Raw genomic sequence first — 21,094 nt, 5'->3', positions numbered from 1 at the left:
GGGGGACAGGAAGTGCTCCAGACACTGAAATTTCTGGATGGTGGCAGAGTTACCAGATCTAAGCTAGTAATTAAGCTTAGAAGTGTCCATGCAGGTCCCCACATTTGTACCCTAAAGTTCAGAGTGGGGAAGGAACCTTGACATGCCCCAAAAGGGAGCTGCAGGGGGGTCACAAGGTTATTTTAAGGGGGTCACGGTATCGCCACCCTTACTTCTGCGCTGCCTTCAGAGCTGGGTGGCCAGAGAGCAGCAACTGTTGGCCGGGCGCCCAGCTCTGAAGGCAGCGCCTTGCCAGCAGCAGCACAGAAGTAAGAGTGGCAATACCAGAGCATGCCATCCTTACATCTGCGCTGCTGCTTTCAGCGCTGGGCGGCCGGAGAGTGGCAGCTGCTGAGTGAGGGCCCAGCTCTGCAGGCAGCCACGCAGAAGTAATCATGGCATACCATACTATGCCACTTCTGCGCTGCTGCGGGCAGGGTGCTGCCTTCAGAGCTGGACTCCCAGCCAGCAGCCACCGCTCTCCAGCCGCCCAGCTCTGAAGGCAGTGCCGCCGCCAGCAGCAACGCCGTCCCTACCCACACGCAAAGTACGCAGCTCCAGCTGCTCCAGCCCCTGCTCTGCCCCAGCCCAGCCCAGTCCCCACTCCACCCATTCCCCAAAGCCCCCGCCCCTGCTCCGCCCAAGCCCTGCCCCCACTCTCCCAGGGTCAGGCCTGCACTCACCGCCGGTGGTGAGAAGTGGAGCGACCTGGAACCGCTTGGCGCCACCTGTGAGTGCTGGGGGGAGGTTCTCCCCCTGCCTCCCAAGCCAGCCCCCACCCTAGGGAGGAGGGCTGCATAGGGCCCCAGAATGGCTAGGGATGGCCCTGTGCAGAGATAAGGGAAGCAGTATCACAACCCCCGCCTCCCCCCACACACGACTCCTTTTTGGGTCAGGGCCCCCTACAATGACAACGCCGTGAAATTTCAGATTTAAATAGCTGCAATCATGAAATTTACGATTGTTAAAATCCCATGACCGTGAAATTGACCATGAATTTGGTAGGGCCTGACCTATAGCACACACAGGTGAGCTGTTCTCATTCCTTTCCAGTAGAGGGCAGCGGTTTACACCCACCCCCACCCACCCCACTACCCCAGGCCTAAATCCCTCCAGCAAGGACACGGACACACAGACACACACAGCTGTGTCTTGCAGGCTGGGGCCAGCTCAACAGTGGGCTGAGCCCATGTGCCTTCCCCTTGCAACACAGCACCATGCTATGGGCTCTTAGTCCTAGATCCTCACGGGTACATAGGCATCTAAGGCCCGTGGGCCTTGGGGCGTCACCCCAGGGACTTGGCCTCGGGGACACCCCGCCCCCCCACGCGGAGCCATCAGCAGAAGGAAGATTCCACCCGTCAGGGAGCGTCTGAAATCTCCATGGCCGCCCGGTAGCTCTTGCCCTCATCCAACCGCTTTCTCTTTGAAGAGAGTAAACTTCCTGTTTAGAGCATTTCTACTCGGAAACCCGGCTCCCCTCCCCCACCCACGCCCCAGCACAGATAAGAGCAGCCCCAGCAGGCTGTTTCCAAGCACAGTGGCCCGATATCATCGCAGCCGCGTGGCTGTATCTTCCCTCCTCCACCCCCATTCCCATCCCCCGGGGGCTGTGGCCACAAAAGGCCCCTGCCCTGTCAATTTCTCCCCCCCTCCAGAAATTTGCTAGCAGCAGAGGCGAGGGCTGGAAACTGATTTCAAGTGCCAGGGGGAAAAGCCTGCCTTTCCCTGCCTCACAGCAGGCCCCACGCTGCACCGGGAACTGGGGGAATCCAGGGCCCTGTGCAGCATGGCAGGGAATATGGGAATCAGGACACTTATGACCTCTTACCAGCTGTGGGAGGGCAGTGGGGCTGGGGGGCAGAGAAAGAGGGGCAGGGAGCCAGGACTCTGGGGTTCTGTCCCTGGCTCAAGAAGGGGAGTGGGGTCTACAGGTGGGGGGAAGAGGGTCTGAGAGTCAGGACACCTGGGTTCTATCCCAGGCCCTGGGAGGGAGTGCTGACTAGTGGTTAGTTTGAGGTGGGAGTTGGTTTATTTGCCACTGAAATGTATCTGCTTCTGGGGCCGGGGGTTGGTGTGGAAGCTGTCCAGCAGCCATGCAACAATAGTGCAGAGGGATTGTGCACCCAGGGGCTGAAATGCAGCTGCCTCTGGAGTGGGACATAGCGGCTGTAGGACGGCACCTGGCAATGCAGCACTACTGTTTAAGACAGGCACTGAAGAGGACTCAGAGGGAAACGTAGTCTGACCAGGTGTAAACACAGGCAGGACGCCAGAGTTCACAGCCCAACGCTCTGGTAAAACCCCAATGGAGCGTTAATGACCCGAGCGGCCAGGACCTGGGCTTTCTCTCTCTCTCTTTCTCTTGCCCCTTATCTTGACGATCCATCTTCCCCTTCTCGCTTCAGCAGCAGCTCAAGAGCTCCACAAACAGCCAGGAGGCAGCGCGATCAGTGAGGCCTACCTCCATCGAGGGCGCGGCCGAGATAAGGGATTCGCAGAATCACCCACAGCCCGTGGTTCTGCTGCTGCCGGCAAACCCTCCGGTGCCTAAAGTAGGTCGAGGCAGCCACAGGCCATCGAGGCTGCAGCGAGAGCCTGGGTGCAGCAGACCAAGAAGCACAAAAGCCCCATGAGCGATGGAGAAGCTGTGGGAGTCTGCCTGGCACCACGCTGACCCTTGGCATCAGCTCAGGGCCGGATTTAGGGACAGGTGATCCTGGGCACTGGGCCTCCCAAACGCAAGAGCAAGACATTGGCCTTTCCCCCTTTGCCCCCAGTCATGCCCTATCCGCAACAGAAGTTTGCAATGTGCTATGGCATTTGCCTGCGGTACCACATTCAGCCACTAGCAGTCGCTGTGTGGTGGCTGGGTGGTAACAAGAGAGACAAAGTGGAACGTGAGCTGGGCGGCTGCTTTGGTTAGTAAATGCCCCCCTCCTCGAGGAGGACCCTGGGATTCCACCGCCGAGCGCATGTTGAAGTCTCTGGTTTTATTTAATGGAACACGGTGGCCGGGCTTGGGGGGTGCTGGGTTAGGGTGCTCTTTTTGTTGTTTACAGATTCTTGCATGCAAATGTATTGTCTTCTACAACCAGGATAAATCGTGCTGCAAGGGTGTGAAAGGGGCTCCCAGTGCAATCAAAAATAAAGGATTCAAAAGTTCAACAAATGGAGGGGGTGTGGCAGTTCCAAAGACACTCTTCTCCTGGGGCACCATTTGGTCTAGGGCCGGCCTTGCAACACCTTTTCTATGGCTGGCGTTGAGACCCGTGACAGCACGGTTGCAAGATCCCCCCTCTATTGTCCCCTCTCAGGAGCCACAGCGTCCCGCACCTTGATCCTTCCTTTCCCTTCCCGGCTGGCGAGGCTCACCCTCGGGGGATGGGTCTGTCCCACTTCTCAGCCGCTCCCAGGAGTCGCTGTGGTTTCGGCAACAGCAGGTGAGGGCCTGGCATGCTCCCAGCTGCGACGTGTGAAGCCAGTTGTTGCGATTGCCACATGTACGCAGCAAAACACCCAGCATCTTACCTCTTTTCACTGGGAACCGGCACGGCAGTAGAAAAACTGGCCAGGCTGGGCAAAAACCAGCCAGTGACAACCCAAGCCCACCCCAGCCCAGCATGCTCAAGTGCAGGGTTCACCATATGTGGCATGGTATACTAGTGCCAGGATTTACGCTGCCAGCTTCTGCACATAGATAGCACAGCTCCCCTGGGAGATAGCCCAGGTTGTCTCCAGGTCACAGAAGGGGAAACTAAGGCACAGAGAGGGGAAGTCCAAGGTTACACAGTGAGTAAAGAACCCAGGCATCCTGATTCCCAGCCCCCCCCTGCATTCTAACCACTATACCCCACTCCCCTCCCTTCCCAGTGCTGGGGATAGTCTCCAGGCCCCTGACTCGCAGCCCATCACCCAGCGGACCACGCTGCCACTCAAAGATCTCCGTGCTGAGAGTCATTCTCTACACAGACAAGAGCCATCTTGCTTTGATTATTTTTCTTTCTTCCCACTTGCGGGCTCTGAATTTTGCCATTTCATTGTTATAAATATCCCGCCTGTAGGTGCCCGCTCCCCCCCCAGGGCCTGTGGGTTTGCAGCGCTGAGTAACCTGGCGCTGTTTCTTTTACTGTAACGCTAGTTCCCCGATGCTTATCACACCCACAGCCAGCCAAGCTCTTCTTTCAAGTCAGTTTCACTTCCCATGGCAGCGCCTGTTGCTTTGGCACAGAGATTCAGCTGTCGGTGGGGAGGGGAGAGCCGCCCCCACCCTGCACCGCCCCCTCGGGTTGGATTGGTTCCCGAGCTGATGTGCATCTCTTAATGCTGACTCCTTTTTAGACAGGGGCTTCCCCTTCTAGTCTGTAGCCAGCAGCATCGAGCATCTTGAATGCAAATCCACGCCTCAGTAGAGTAATAGATCCTAAAGCTGGATCATCTAATCTGACCTTCTGTATGATATAGGTCAGAAAATTGGTTTCCATTTTCTACCTCGGTGACATCAGTGGTCCCAATAACCATTGATGCAAGCACCCAATGGGAGCAGAACATCTCCCAATGGCTCTCGATTCAGACTGGAGGCCTCGCTGGGAGATGCTTTAGTCAAACACAAGCAAATGGGCTCAAAACAGGGCAAGGAGGTGAAATTCTCAGTGATCTGAGAGTCTCTTCTGGCCTTAAGCTGTGGTCAAACTAGAGAATAGTAGCGCGCACCTGGTTTTCAGCAGAGGAAACTGAGACACAGAGGTTTACCCAAGCTCACTGGTAGAACTGGGAATGGGACGCAGGCACTGGGACTCCGCCTCCCACTGCAGTGAGGCTGTGTGTTCCACTGACGGTGCCATCAGCTTCCCGAGGCTTGTGGGGGACTGGACTCGGCCCTGCAGCCGAGTGAAAGTTTTCAGCTGAAACTGTGGTTGAAAAATGCAGATTGGAGATGCCGAGCCACTTTGTGAGGTTGAGTCAGTTATGCTAAAATGTTTTGGCTGCAACAAAACCAAACCAAAGACAGTCCTAAAACCCCCCAAACATTCCATTTTGACATTTGCAGAATGAAGTTTTTCAGCTGGAAATTAGTTTCCATTTCAAAGTTTCCTATACATTTTTTTTCAAAATAAAAAGTGTGTGGAAATGGACCAGATCGTGCTTGAATCTGATCCACTCTGGCAATTTCTCTGTTACTAACAATACTGTAATGTCGTGTGTATATGTGTGTGTGAGAGAGAGAAAGAGAGCGAGTGTGAGCCCTCTGCTCTCTGCAATACTATCATGAACTGAGTAATGGGTGTGCAAGTGAGCATGTGTGACTCCACTGCCCTCTCCTGAATTCAAACAAAACCACAAATGTGGGTGTCAGACTCCAAACACCTGCCAGAAAAGGGAGATTCTCCTGTGCTCTTAAAGCTAGCAGCAGGCAACCACAGGCAAAGTCCTAGGTGGGCTTCGGGCGGTTATGTTATGCTCATTTGCACTTCTCTAGTTTCCTTGGGCTACAAACGGTGAAACTGAGGCGCAGCCAGAGGAAATAACTTATGCAAGGTAACGCACTGAGTTACTAGCTGGGTGTAGAGCCCAGGAGTCCTGACAGTCAGAGCAGCTGCTGTAACCGCTAGACCTCGGCTTGGAATCAATGTGTCCTGACTCATAAGCCCTGTAACCACTTGACCAGACGTCCCTCCTAATGCTGATTGTCATAGGGCATGGCTGCCGAATAGCATACTCTGTTGGCCAAGCACAGCGCTGCATCCCTGCCTCAGTTTCCCCTTCCCCAGGTTTGGTCTCTCCAGAGATTCATGTGGCTCGGCCCTCCAGCGGGGGCACTCCCAGAATTCAGGCTAACCAAAAGCCAGACAAACTACAAGTCCTTTCACCCCACGTGGGCTCCTTTTCAGCTCCCCTGTGGGGCTCAGTTCCCAGAGGGTTAGGGTTCAGGATCTGTGGCTCCGGATGGCGCCTTGCCTCTTTCTCTTCTGCAGAAGCCCAGCACAGGACATCGCGCTGGGTGGTGCTTTCCCCACCCTTTTACGAGGCCCAGGTGTTTCAGGCTGTCACCTAGCCGCAGCTCTCTTAGGCTGGGAGGTGACTTATCGCTCCACAAGGCGGGCTCCCTTGCTCCAGGCCTCCTGTCCTTCAAAGGACAGGCCACGCTGCTACCCCAGGCAATGGGACAACCATGACTTGGCTTTGTGATATTCTCCCCCTGAGCTGAGCTCTCCCCCTGTTGTGCCCATATGCCCCACTTTTCAGTGCCACTGAGCCATAGCCCCTGAGCTCCGGCTGCAGGAGCTGACGCAGAGCTGTCCTCGCCTGCTGAGCCGTATCTGGTCACGGCTTGCAGCAGTCAGGAAATCCTCCTCCTCTTTTGTGGTGGGACCTAGAGGGCCAGATAAGCAAGCGCATGTGAGAGAGCAGAGCACATGCTGCCAAGATGATGCCGGGCGTTTCCATCACACCCAGGGGCCTGGTGCATAATGGGCTTCTCATCTCTGGCACCTCCGGATCTCGGAAAACCGTGGACCCATGCAGGAAGCATTCTCAGACCCACTCAGCCCTCAGGTCAGGAGTGGGGACTGTAGCCATCACCCACAGCTCCCTAAAGGCTCCTGCACTGGAGCTAATCACTTCATCCGCAGGTCTCAAAGCGCTTTGCATAGTGTCATTATCCCCATTTTACAGGTGGGGAAACTGAGGCACAGAGCAGTAATGTGACCTGTCTGAGTTTGCCCAGCAGTGCAGCTGGGAATAGAATCCAGATCTCCCAAGACCCAGTCCTACCCACTAGGCCATGCTGCTTCCCTGCTAAAGGAGAGTTCCCAGTTCCCTCCCTGCTCACACTTCAACCCTGAGCAGGAAAGAGAACCCAGGAGTCCTGACATACAGGGACTTATGCAGTCTATCCCTGGGAATGTACCCCAAGAATCCTGATTCCTCACTCCCTTCTTCTAACCACTAGACCGCACTCCTCCTCCAGAGCTGGGCTAGAACCCAGGACGCCCCATTCACAGCTTTTCCCTTGGCCATAAGGCTGCCACTTTTTGCTCGGAGTCTATAGCAGTGCAGAGGGTGAATACTCTGCTCTGCCCTAGTTCAGTTGGTTGCCTAGTTAACCCACTCTCTAAGACAGGGTGCAGGCCCAGGCCAGGTCAGTTTGTGGTCATGGCTGAGGCTGCAGAGTGATCCCTGGGGACGTGAGCCTGTGATAGGCTCTTATTAACTCAGCAGGCTTCCACCTTGTACGTGCTTGGATGGGAGACCACTGCAGAAAGCATAGAAAGCTGGGGTGGGTGTTTTCCACTGAGTCAATACAGAACCCAGGGCCCTAGTGTGGTAGCAAGAGACGCTACGTTTCGGAGGAGGTGTAAAACCCAGCTCCTGACCACTTGTGGTCATTAAACATTCCTCCAGTGCATTTTGAGGGGGCGCAGACCCTCCGCACGCTGGCCAAATGCCACCCAGGTATTTCCATTCAGCCTCTGTCATTTGGATTCTTCTTCATTTCCTAACCAAAACTGCCCTGGAGCATCACTGTGTGCGGTCGAATGGCTGCCGTGTGGCCCACCCCAGCGAGGGCTGCATTTCAGAGCTGGGTGAACAAGCCCTCTAAACTGAGGGCCAAATTCTGCCCTCCCACTAACGCCAGTTGTACATCTGTTACATTGGCACCCGTCAGTATAAATGGACTTCGGTGGAGTCATTCCAGATTCATGACGGTGTCACCGAGAGCAGAAGCTGATGCAACAAATAAAACTGAAACCTCGGGTTGAATAAAAGGTCAGGTTAGTTCCAGGGAGCTTTGGGACCCAGGGGTCAGATCCCCAGCTAGTGTAAATGGGCCCAGTCAATGGAGCTCGGTTGATTTACTCCAGCTGGGATGCTGGAATCTCTTGTAGGTTGCCGGAGGTGCACTGGGACTGAGTCAGACTGGACAATCTAACCCCACTGTTTTCTAACGGAGTTACTCATTTACACCAGGGGATGTGAGAGCAACCTCCCCTGAGCAGACACAAGGCCCGATTCTTCTCCCATCGACACCAGGGTCATTCCAGTGACATTACGCTCCGGTGGGAGAGAGAATGAGGCAGCGGGCTGCTGGCGGTGGGGTAACAGAATTGCAGCGCCTGTTGGAAATCCTCAGCTGACTTCAATAGAGCGACACTAATTTACACCAGCGGGGTGGGGATCTGGCCCCATTGACTCCAATGGAGCAATGCTGATCTGCACCAGCCGGGAATCTGGCTGTAGGTCTCAAGCAGGGCCTTTTGCTTCAGAGTGGGTCGCATCACACAGGGCTGATGAGAGAACTCATTTCATTTAGAAGCTCAGCACATGAGCTACGGGTAATTTTTACAAGGCAGTGACCAGTCTTTGCTCTGTCCCTTTGGGGTCTCCAGGTGCTGTACAGACACCAATTAACTCGTAATGGCAGATTTGCCAGTCACTTCAGTGGAAGCCGGATCAGGCCCAGAGAGGTAGATTACATGGAAAACCAGAGCTAAGAATAGAATCTGGGAATCCTGACTCCCCCAGCTCCTGTTGTCTTAGGCCCCATTCCTCTCCCACAGTGGGGAGAGCCCAAGAGTCCTTATTCAGGCTGGGAATAGAACCCAGGATCCTCTGCTCTAACCACTAGACCCCCATCCCCTCCCGGAGCCATGACTAGAACCCAGGAGTCCCAGCGCCCAGCCCACTATCATATTAAGACTGTGCTTCCTCCCAGACCCAAGCATTGCAACCTATTAGCCCAGAATCCCAGCGCTCATCTCTGACTCACCTCCTGGCATTTCACCACCCTGAACATCTGTTAGAACCGGCGCAGCCCCCAGAGTGCTCCAAACTCAGGTAGGGAACGGTGCAACTCTTTGATCAGTCCAAACATTGCCCTCACGGAAGCAGAAAGAAGGGCAGAGGGGTCTGTAGCAGGGGGGCCTGCTCTTTAAGGGTAAGGGCGTGCGTGGCAGGTCCTGTGGGAGACAGGCCCGCAAGCCTCCCATGTCCCCTAGGGAGACAGCATCCAAGGCTTGGAAGGATTCGATTGTTTTCTGTGTCAGTAAACGTCAATTTCACCGTACACACCCACAAACTGATGACAAAAAATATTTCCATTGGTAATCATTGAAATTTACAGATGGGCAAAGTGAGAAAAAACTGCTGCCTGAGAACGTATTGGGGTTTGATTTCAGGCCATTTACTTTGTATATTTTGACATGCAATGTTTGACCACTTGTGTCTGAACTGTTATAGAGCGTTAACAGTTGAAATCTCAACCCTTACTTAGTTAAATAATTGCCGCGGCCCGCCTCCCCGTCATCCAACTATGAACATTGAAACCGATAAGAACAGGAGGGGAAAAGCTCCCCATAATTTTGCACAACAGAGAACATTTACATCAATAAAAAAAATTTAAAATGTTTAAAATAAACATCAATATCATTCATCAAATTATCAACAAAATAAAAATCAAATTCTGCCCCCCACCCCCACCCCAAACATGCCCAGTGGCCCTGGGGTAATGGATAAATAACCATTAGATACAGCTGCTCCCTGAATATCAGGGAATACTCACTGGAAAATAAATAGGTGCACACACTTATATACATTCACGGCACATAAAGCAGCGCAGGGAATGGCAGGAGCCGGCCACATCCCCAGGAGCTGGAAATCAGCTTGGACCCAAGGACTCCAATGGATCGACATGAACGTCTCCCAGCTGGAGATCTGGGCCCGTTATGCAGGATCCTCCCCTCAGGTAAGTCTTATGTCAGTGCCGCTTCTGTGAACTTCCTCCGGATTTACACCGCAGCGAGTGAGAGGAGAACCTGGCCTGTTAAATAGCGAGGGCCCAATCCTCAGCAGGGATAAGCTGGCATTGCTCCATCGCAGCCACGCTGATTTGCACCAGCTGACTAGATGGCTCTCTGCCGCTCTTCCTCGGGCAGGCTCCTCAGGCCAGACCCTCAAAGGGAGGTGCCTGAATCAGGATCAAGGTCTTCCCCATGAGCAAAGGGAACTGCAGGATTTGACACCGTCAAGCACCACCAGTTGCTAGCAGAACTGCAACCCAATTAAATACACTTCCCTCCCACCATCACTCGGTCAGCTGGCATAAACAAGCATGGAATGATTGATGTACAGTGGCTGAGGGTCGGCCTGCCTTGGCGACCTGGAGGCAAAATGTCCCATAGTCCCTTGGGGTAGCCAGTTTCTTTGTCTTTCCACTTTCAAAGCTATTTGAAAACCTGCTGGACCTAACGGAGGGACACTGGCTGGCTATGCAGACGACAGCATTATGGCCTATACAAGGGTAAGGGAGAACCATCATCTCTGTTTTGCAGCTAGGGAAATGGAGGTACAGAGAGGCAAGGTGACTTGCTCATGGTTGTACAGCAGGTAGATGGCACAGCTGGAGACAGAACACAAGAGTCCTGACTCCCAGTTTCCCCTGAGCAAACTGCTAGAGCCAGGTCCCTTTCCCAGAGAGAGAATAGAACCCAGGAGTCCTGATTCCTAATACAAGGCCTCAACTGGAAGCCCACCCTTCCTTCTTCTGAGCTCTGTGACCAGCCTCTGAAGTTAACCTCATGAGCTGGATCCAGTCTGGGGAGCATATTAGACCAGGAAGGTGCAACAGTATTTTGGGGGATGCTGGGTCAGAGGGATGGTCCACGCAGGAAAACCATATCAGAGGCAGATTAAAAAGCACAAGGCCTCAACCCAAAACCCAGCAGTTGCGGCTAGGGGAAGGGCCTGCTCAGATCATGAAGGTGCCAAAATAAGACCGAGTGCCATCTCTGATCTGTAGCATCTGTCTCTGTGACACCTTGACGTAAATCTGCTCCTCCTCCTCCAGGTGGAAGATTCCTCCCAGGAAGCTGTTTTGCCGCCAGAACCCGCTGTCCTTCCCATCGCAGTAAAGGATCAGGTTCTCCACAAGTTTCATCTCCTCGACATACCTGGGGGTCTTCTTATAGATGCCATGATAGATGACAGAACTCTGGCCCTGCTGAGAGCAACTCTGCGCCATAAGATGGATCTTGGAGTAGATGTAATAGTAGCCGGGCTTGATGCAGACCAGGGAGCCGCCCTGGTAACCCATGTCATGCAGGAAAGCCCAGTCCTTACTGTGTTCCCACTGCAGAGAACCATTCCCAGAGGTGGTGAAGGCTGCACCTGGGGAACACGATGCCCACAACATGTCAGGCCTCAGCTTAGCCCAGAAGGAGGCATAACTGGGGAGAGAACCCTGGAGTCCTGGCCCCATCTTCCCTTGCTCTAATCACTGAACCCCACATCCTTTCCAGAGCTAAGAATAGAACCCAGGAGTCCTGACGCCATCCTCCCCGACTCTAATCATTAGACCCCCCCTCTTCTCCCAGAGCTGGGAACAGAACCCAGGAGTCCTGATGCCATCCCCCACTGCTCTAATCACTGGAGCCCACTCCCCTCCCACAGCTGTGAACAGAACCCAGGAGTCCTGATCTCATTCCCCACTGCTCTAATCACTGGACCCCACTCCCCTCCCACAGCTGTGAACAGAACTCAGAAGTCCTGATCCCATCCCCCACTGCTCTAATCACTGGAGCCCACTCCCCTCCCACAGCTGTGAACAGAACCCAGGAGTCCTGATCCCATCCCTAATCACTGGAGCCCACTCCCCTCCCACAGCTGTGAACAGAACCCAGGAGTCCTGATCCCATCCCTAATCACTGGAGCCCACTCCCCTCCCACAGCTGTGAACAGAACCCAGGAGTCCTGATCCCATCCCCCACTGCTCTAATCACTAGACAAGACGCCCCTCTACAGCAGAGGCAGCAGACTATGCAGGGTTAAGGAGGACTTCAGCCTACCCAAGACATGAGCTGCTGGCTTCTCAGCATGAAGTTTCCGGTCTGCAAATGAGACAAACAAACAAACAAAGGCCCAGCTGTGAGATCAGCCCAGTTCCAAGTCCTCTGTCCCCAGCGAGGGCTGGGGAAGAGCTGCCTGGTGCTGAGTCCTGGAGATGGCCCTGGATCTGAACCCAGTTCTGGGTCAGAACTTTGCCAGTGGAGCCAGGCAGAGCAGCACCCAGGATCAGAACTGGGACTCACCCTCCAATGTAAAGCACTGGTGCCCTGTGTTGTCCCCCCCGCCCAGTAATGTCACATTCATCTTGTCCCCCATCTGCCTTGTTCCATTGCACCCTCATCATGTTCCCCCCACTCACTCCATTACACCCCCATTCCATCCACCCTTCACTGTCACACCCCCTCTCCTTCCTTACCCCCCCACCCCGTCACCACTTCCTTCCACTCTCCCCCGCGCTGGGTCTAGCCTGCACTTTCATTGGGGCTGCTATTAAATTTCTCTCTCTCTTTCCTTTCTGTCTCGTTTCCACACACACCACGGCCCCCCCTCCCACCGCATGCTTCACTGCACCCAGCTCAGAAAAGACTCCCCCCCCCGCCCCCCCCGGAAAGCAGTTGCGGGGGAGGATCCGTTAGGCAAACATGCTGCATCGCGTTGTATTGCAGCGAACCGTCTAGCACCTCTGGGTCCCACTGTCCTCTGCTGGATGGGTGTGGAACTGCTTAGTCATGTGTCAGAGACCCCATCCCGCTAGCAGCTAAAAGGAGATTTTTTGTTAGGGGGAAGCGTTTTTGCAGGAGCAGGGCCTGAGCCTGCAAGTCCTAGGTGGTCCTTTTGTGGAGCATGGCTGTGGAGCCATCCAAACCCATCCCAGCGACCACTATTCAACTTCCTAGGCCAGAACCTCAGATCGTGCAAAGCAATGGAGCTCCTTTGACTTCAGGAAAGCTCTGCTAATTTGCACCAGCTGAGGATTTGGTCCACCAAAAGCAGTAAGCTCACTGAGGCAGGAGCTGTCTTTTTGTTCGTATTTAAATTGTACTGCACCTAGCACAATGGAGTCCTGGGCCATGACTGAGGCTCCTAGGTGCTACCATAATAAACCTAATCAATAATGCACAGCATCTAGCACTGGGATCCTGAGCCGTGACTACTGTATACGCTACGGTAATAAAAATCCACCACCCTGGCTTAGCAACATTCTCAGCCCCCACCCGCTGTACCAAATCAAAACCACCTCATCCTGTACTGGGTCTTGCTTTGCGGCACAATAGGGGTGCTCAAAACCTGGAAGCAGCAGCAGGGACAGGACCCATAATTTCTGTTCCAAAAAGAGCTGAAAGAGAATCTCCATTCAGTGTCGGGACTATGAAACATAGATGAGCAGTTCTGGTACCATCCAGCAGAGGACAGCAGTGCTCATACACACTAGCCACCTCGTTACTGTGCTCTTGACCAACATAATCAACACAACACATTATTGTGCCACTGCCAGGTCAATATCATCATCCCTAACTCACTTATATGCCACTTTACATCAGTGAACTCCACAGGCCTTTACAAAGGAGGTCAGTATCATTGTTCCAATTACAGAGAAGCGGAAACTGAGGCACAAAGAGGGGAAGCGTCTTGCCCAAGGTCACCCAGCAGGCCAGTGGCATAGGTGGGGATAGAACCCAGGTTTCCCAGCTGAAGGCTCTGTCCGCTAGGCCACACAACCTCCAAGTATCTGCAGCCCTTAACATCATCGCAAATTGCGCCCTGAGCAGAATGGTACCCCGGCGCCTCACGCTAGAGTCATTGATTCTGAGGCCGGAAGGGACCATTTGGATTATCCGGTCTGACTTCCTGTATAACACAGGCCACAGGACTTCCCTGGATTAGTTCCCGTTGGAACTAGAGCAGGTATGTTAGAGGAACAGCCCATCTGGAATAAAAAATTCCAAGGGATGGAAAATTGGAGCCCAGTACTCACTCCGATCCATTACATCAGAGTCACTTTGCAGGAGAAGTTTCCTTTCCTCCCCCTGCCACCAAGAAGGGCTATATATATAAACCAGCGAGGGGCCCGACTGAGAGTCCCTGAGGCTATGAATAAAGCTTGGTTGACCAACCTATTACAAATAACCCATTGCAATTCTCTGCGCTAGCACACATCTCTGTCCCTAGCGTGGAAGGTCTGATGCAGAGCTGTTAACCAGAGGAAATGAGGTGGGGGTGTGGAGACAAGGGGGCTTCGTTAACAGAGATTAGACCCACCCCTTGTCGGTGTCACACTAGGCTCCGTGGAAACTCACTTCTGGGTACGGACTGTTCATTGCAAATCAGTCAACCAATGAATTTGGGGGGAGGGATAACTCAGTGGTTTGAGCATTGGCTTGCTAAATCCAGGGTTATGAGTTCAACCCTTGAGGGGGCCACTTAGGGATCTGGGACAAAAATCTGTCTGAGGGATTGGCCCTGCTTTGAGCAGGGGGTTGGACTAGATGACCTCCTGAGGTCCCTTCCAACCTTGATATCCTAAGATAGAACCAGATCTCTGGCTGGTGTAAACAGGAATTGCTCTGCTGGAGTCAACAGGGCCAGATTCCAAGCTGGTGTAAATCAGCAAAGCTCCATGGAATCAATAGGACCAGATTCCCAATTGATGTAAATAGATGTTGCTCCATTGAAGTCAGTTGGGCCAGATCCCTGGCTGGTGTAAATGGGCATTGCTCCACCAGAGTCAACAAGAGCTATACTGATTTACACCAGCTAAGGATCTGGCCCACCACATCTGCTTGGGAATCAATGGGTGAATGTTTTTATTAGGGCAGGAATTCTCCTCTCCCCGCTTTGACACTGGCATAACACCCCTGGTGAAGTCACAGCAGCGTATGGGAGCTCACAGTCAGGCACTGGGAGATTGTAGCTGCATTAGGGTGGTTCATTCTCCTGGCCAAACCCCTCAGCTAGTGCGAACTCAGTGGGGCTACACCGATTTACAAGAGCTTAGGTCCCATATGGACACACGGATTTCCCAGTGTTCAGCACCCCGGGTGCCTCTGAATATCTGTCCTTGACTTAGGTCCCTCTGGGTGCATCTACACAGTGGCGAGTCTTAGAGCCTGGGCCAATTGATTTGGATTCACGGGGCTTGTGCTATACGGCTAAAAATAGCCATGTAGACATCTGGGCTCAGACTGGAGCCCGGACCCTGAGACGCAGCAAGAGGGGAAGGTCCCAGAGCCCAGGGTCCAGCCTGAGCCCAAATGTCTACCCCACAATGAAACAGCCCTGCAGCCCTAGCCCTGTGAGCTGGAGTCAACTGACACAGGCCACCTGCAGGTGTTTAATTGCAGTGTAGACATACCCTGTATAATTTAGTGGAGCGCTTCTGGAAAAAAAATCTGTCCTTCATTGGGAGAACCGAGCTCTTAAAATCTGGTCTGTGTTTCAGTGGGCTGGTAGCTGAGGGTTAGCAAAAAGGGGAAGAGATTTACCTTGAATGGACTTCTCGGAGATGGGCCCTGCTTCCTCCTATAATACAAAATACAAGTCTGTCAGAAAGGCCACACACACACACACACACACACTTTAACCCACTAATTTCAATGGAGTTATTCTGGAATGACACCTCTAAATGTAAAATTCACGACATATCCCATCTACGGCTGGGTGCTGGTGGGCAGCAAGCAGCTCATTCTGAGAGGCCGAACTCCTAATATCAGAGCAGGATGAAAATTTTCCATCAGCATCTTTTTTCAGTTGAAAACACTGGGCTTTTGACTAAACAAAAGGGTGTTTTTTGTTTTTTGGAAGGAAAAGGCCTGATTTCCTTGAAAACTTTTGATCTTTTTTTGGTCAGCAAAAAAAAAAACCCAACTCCCAAACCCTGAACATTTCCAGCCAAATAGATTTTGGGTTTTGTCTGAAAAATTTCCAGGGTTTGTTTTCTTCAATAAAAGGTTGACATTTCTAGTGGATCCCCCCCACCCCCATTTTCCAACTAGCTCAACCTCCCTCCCTCCCACTGGAGCTGTAATTGGCTCCGCACCGGGCAGGATCAGACACCTGGCTATGTGGGGTATGCAGACACTGTCATGATTCTGCCAGTGACATTGGCTGCCCAGCTGGAGAAGCCTTGGGCCTGATTCTGTGAGGTGCTGAGAACCTGGGGCTCACCGAGAGTTTCAGGTGCTTGGGCCCAGACCTTCAAAGAGATTTACACACTGAACTCCAATGCTTGTGAGGGTCTGAGCCTTGGCATATATGAAATTGAGGACTGAAATGCTGCAGTATAACTAAAATCTTTGGGGTTAATAGAGGGCTATCTGGGTGAAATTTAATGGGGCAAATTCAGACTCCCAAAGGAACAGCCCCTTCCCTAGCTGCTCCCCCGGCCTGTTCTCCTGCCTGCCCCTGTGATCCCCACGGTCAATGCAGATTTCTGCAGGGGTTCTTGGGGCTCGTTGGTGGAGGGGGTTGGTTGTTGGGGTGGAAGGAAGACCCCTGAAAGGAGGGGGCTTGGGCATGGTCCTGGATTTTCCTGCTGTAGAGACCCCCTAGGAGGGGCAGCGGCAGGACCTGGGCCTGAGCAGTTTTGAGATTCCACATGAATGTTTGAAACCAGCTGGCATGGGCGCTCACAAGCACAATGTGGCTTGAAATGTGTCTCATGTTATAAGATGTGTTCACACACACCGGGCATTCACACACACAGACCCACAGTAATGCACACGAGTGCCACCCAGACCTACACACACACACAGCTCCAACCCCATTTATACACACAAATCCATACGCACACACTCTCTCTCAGAACCACACAGTGCCCTGTCAGAGCACACAGACACACCCGGGCTCACCTTAGCAAAGCCACGCTGCCCATTCCCAGCACACACACAAACACAGAATGTCCTACATAAGCAGGTATGCACGTCAGTCCTGATTCAACACACACTCCAGGTTAACACAAACATATTGTCCCATACTTCTGCACACTGCCTGATCGCAGCACACACACACAAACCGATGTCAACACATGCACGACTCTGCTAACACAAACCTGCGCTGTCCCATACTAACACGAGTCCATCCAAAATCACATAGTCCTATCACAGCACACATCCACAGAGCCCTGTCCCAGCAAACATACAACTCCATCCTTACATACACTGTCCCATTCTGCCGCACACACAGTTCCATCCAAACTCTCTTACACACAGCTCCATCCTAACATACAGATGCTGCCCAGACCCCACACAAGTGCAAACATGCCCAGATCCCTGTCCCAGCAAATGCCTAGATCTATCCTAACACACACACACACACACACACACCAGTGCATTTCCAAATTACAGCGCACGCATGCGTACACACACACACACAGCTCCTTCCCAACACACATGCAGTCTGCTCATTTTCACATTCCAGCACACACACACACACACACACACACACAGCCCGATCCCAGCACACGAGCACTGCCCAGACACCGTGTCACCACACCCCTGCCTCCAAGTGCATACTGGCTCATTTCCCTATTACTGTGTACACACACACACACGCGGAGCCCCCTGCCAACGCACACTGCCCCATCCCCTCATGCACACACACATGTCCCATCACTGCCCATTCGTGACACAAGACTCTCATCTCCCAATCCCCTTTCCTGGTCACTCACCCCAACCTGGGACGTCGCCTTCTCCAGCTCTTTCTGGAAGCGGATCAGGAAATAGCCTTCGGTGGCCACGCCGGCCAGGGCTAAGATGACCAGACAGGCCAGGAAGAACTGGCTGTGCCAGCACATCCGTCGCTTCTTCCTCATGGGTGGGACAAAGGGGACCCCGTGCTGCTGGCCGTCCACCACGAAGACAGAAGGATACACCACCCCATCGCCCATGATTGCTCTCGGTGGAGCAGGGGAAGGTCCACAGCACAGCCCGGGAGATGCTTATGGACTTGACGGCAGAGCCAGAGGCAGATTTGACGCCGTCTCTAGCAAGAAGAGGATTGATCATCCCCTCTGTGGCCTCGGCTATGTATCTGAGCCTGTGACGCCCACAGCCCCAGAGAGGAAACCACACTATTACCCAACTGGCCTCTGTGTCCTTACACTTTTCTCTCGCTTGGCTGGGTGGGGCTACCCTGCCAGAAGTCACGCCCTCCCCCCCCCCCCCCCCCCCCCCCCCCCCCCCGCCCGGCTTTGCCTCCCTGCGGGAGCACATGTCTTTCTGCTAGAGGCAGCCACAGGCTCTCTGTGCTTTCCAATGTGAGGTAGGAAAAAGGGACCTCCATGGGGATTTCCCATCCCCGAATTACTCCCCCCTTCAAGAGCTTCACGAGAGATCACCCGGACTCATAATTATAATCAGCTACCTCACTTATCAATGGGGATCAAACCCAGGCCCCTCAGTGAGCCACACACCACCCCAAAGCACTTGAAGTTAAGAAACAACTTTGTAGGTTGCTGTTATAGATTAAACATCAGGCTGCTTTAGTTGCTAGGGTCAGCACTAAGGCCCCTCCCTAAGGTGGGCACTAAATATCTTATTATCGCTATTATTTATGAGGTGTGTTATGGCCGTGCCTAGGACCCCAGTCCTGGAGCAGGATCCATTGCTACGGGCTGTACAGACACAGAACAATCTGTCCCCCTCTTCACAACCTCAAATTCCCGCCGCTGAAACCATCACTTTCCGTCTGAATCACAATTAATTACAAACTGGCTTTTCAAGCACTTTTTCTCAGGGGGAAATGCTTCTCTGGCCTCGCGCCTCTTCAGCTGGTTGGGCTGAATAAAATGGGGTTTCTTTTGATCAGGAAGGGGCACCTCTCAGGGTTCTGCCCTCCAGCGATCGCAGCATGGGCGTTGCAAATCATCATTAAATTAAAACAAAGTAACAATTCTCCGAATCGCCCCGTCTCCTAAGCTTGCTGCCTGCCTGTTTTAATGACGCACAGAGACCCACCACCCACAGTTACACAGGGAGCCTGTAAGAGAGCAGGGAATGGCACCTAGGAAACCTGGTCCCTAGATAGCCACTGTAATGCATTCCCCCACCAGAGCTATGAGTAAGGGTACGTCTATACTGCAATTAGACACTCGTGGCTGGCCCAGGTCAGCCGACTCAGGCTCACGGGGCTCCGGAGAACCTGGCCGAAAAGGGACCTTGGCAGCACTGCCGACTGGGCCATTAGAAATCTGATCAGCAGTTAGAGTGACCAGATGTTCTGATTTTATTGGGACAGTCCCAATTTTTGGGTCTTTTTCTTATATAGGTTCCTATTACCTCCACCCCCATCCTGATTTTTCACACTTGCTGTCTGGTTACCCTATCAGCAGTGCAGCGGGGTTCCAGGGCTAATGCAGGCTCCCTGCCTGCCCTGGCTCCGCACGGCTGCTGGCAGAAGCTGCCAGGTCCCTGTGGCTTCTAGACACATGGGTGGCCAGAGAGGCTCCACGCATTGCCCCTGCCCCAAGTGCTGGCTCTGCAGCTCCCATTGGCCAGGTCCCCCTCCCACACCGTAACACCCTCCTGGAGCCCGCATCCCCCCAACATCCTGCCCTAGCCCCCTCCTGCACCCCAAACTCCTTATCCCCAGCCCCACCCCAGAGCCCACATCCCCAGCTGGAGCCTGCACCCCCCGCACCCCAACTCCCTGCCCCAACCCAGAGTCCCTCCTGGAGCCCACCCCCACAACACCCCAACACTGTGCCCCAGTCCCCTCTTATGCCCGAAACTCCTCATTCCCAGCCCCACCCCAGAGCCCACACCCCCAGCCGGAGCCCGCACCGCTTCCCACACTCTGATCCCTTCATCCCTAGCCAGAGCCCTCAACCCCCACATCCCAACTCCCTGCCCCAGCCTGGAGACCTCTCCCAAACCCGGAACCCCTCATTTCTGACACCACCTAAAGTCTGCACCCCCAGCCCAGAGCTCATACCCACCCCAACCACTGCCCCAGCCTAGAACCCTCTCCTGCACCCCAAAGTCCTGATCCCTGACCTCACCCCAGAGTCCACACCCCCAGACAGAGCCCTCATCCCCAGCTTGGTGAAAGTGAGTGAGGGTGGGGGAGAATAAGTGACGGAGGGAGGGGGGATGGAGTGGGCAGGGTGCAGGGCCTTGGAGAAGGGGTGGGCTCTGGAGGAATGGGCAGGGCAGGGGTGTTCAGTTTTGTGCAATTAGAAAGTTGGCAACCCTAGTTTAATTGTGGTGTAGATGTTCTGGCTGGGGCTGGAACCCGAGCTGCGGGTCCCTCCCCACTCACGGCATCCCAGGGTTTTTCTCCAGTCTGAGCATGTACACCACAGCTAAACAGCCCCTTAGTCCGAGTCTCTTACCCCGAGTCAGCTGACCTGGGCCAACAATGAGATTTCAATTGCAGTGCAGACATACTCTAAGAGTCTGGACCTCCAAGCCCCTCCTCTAACCCACTAGACCCCTCCCCTCAAAGAGCCAGGAATAGAAGTCAGGAGTCTTAGCTCCCAGCCCTCTGCTCTAACCTGCTAGACCCCATTCCACTCCCAGAGCCAGGGAGAGAACCCAGGAGTCCAGGCTCCCAGCCCCCTGCTCTAACCACTAGACCCCACTCCTCTTCCAGAGCTGGGAATAGAACACAGGAATCCTGGGTTCCTGCTCTAACCCGCTAGACGCCACTCCCCTCCCAGAGCCAGAGAGAGAACCCAGGAGTTCTGGCTCCCACGCTAGACCCACTCTCCTTCCAGAGTGAGGATGAGAATCCAGGAGTCCTGACTCTCCGTATCTTGCTCTGACTCACTAGGGCACAGACTTTTAAATTCTTTAATTAATTTGCCAGGTCACTAGGAGCCTTTGGATGATGAAGTCGCCTGGTGACTCTCCATGAGAACCACGGACTTGGGCTCATGTGGAACTACACAGATAAAGAACATTTCAGGGATGTGGGACAGGAGGTGAAGAAGAGGAAAGTCCAAGTTATCTTCTCGGAGATCTTTCTGGCTCCGAGTGAGAGACAGGACAGCCGAAAATACTGGAGATGACCCATCTGCTGCAAGACTGGCGGGAACATTAGGCCACATTTCAGGGGAGAAGTGGCTCTATGAATGGAATGGCCTGCATCTCATAGACAGGGGGCTAATCTCCTTGGCTGGAGACTAGCTGGCACAGGTGCCAACTTTCCAATATGCCGGGGGATGCTCGACCCCCAGCTCTGCCCCAGGCCCACCCCTATTCCACCCCTTCCT

At 53.7% G+C, this 21,094-nt stretch overlaps 1 protein-coding gene across 1 annotated transcript; it reads right to left on the bottom strand.

Annotated features, from left to right (window-relative positions):
* Positions 1-9,207: 9,207 nt before the first annotated feature.
* On the bottom strand, positions 9,208-17,879 carry TNFSF14 (TNF superfamily member 14). Its single transcript, XM_032790551.2, has 4 exons — positions 17,549-17,879; positions 15,366-15,402; positions 11,883-11,924; positions 9,208-11,205 (listed from the first exon to the last, which is right to left on the bottom strand). The coding sequence occupies exons 1-4, from the start codon at positions 17,765-17,767 to the stop codon at positions 10,787-10,789; spliced, it is 717 nt and encodes a 238-aa protein (XP_032646442.1). The 5' UTR covers positions 17,768-17,879; the 3' UTR covers positions 9,208-10,786.
* Between the last annotated feature and the right edge of the window lie 3,215 nt (positions 17,880-21,094).

Source organism: Chelonoidis abingdonii, chromosome 26 (assembly GCF_003597395.2).
Source record: "Chelonoidis abingdonii isolate Lonesome George chromosome 26, CheloAbing_2.0, whole genome shotgun sequence".
NCBI lineage: Eukaryota > Metazoa > Chordata > Testudines > Testudinidae > Chelonoidis > Chelonoidis abingdonii.
Note: the sequence above shows the minus strand (reverse complement) of the source record. Positions and strands in the feature narration are given on the sequence as shown.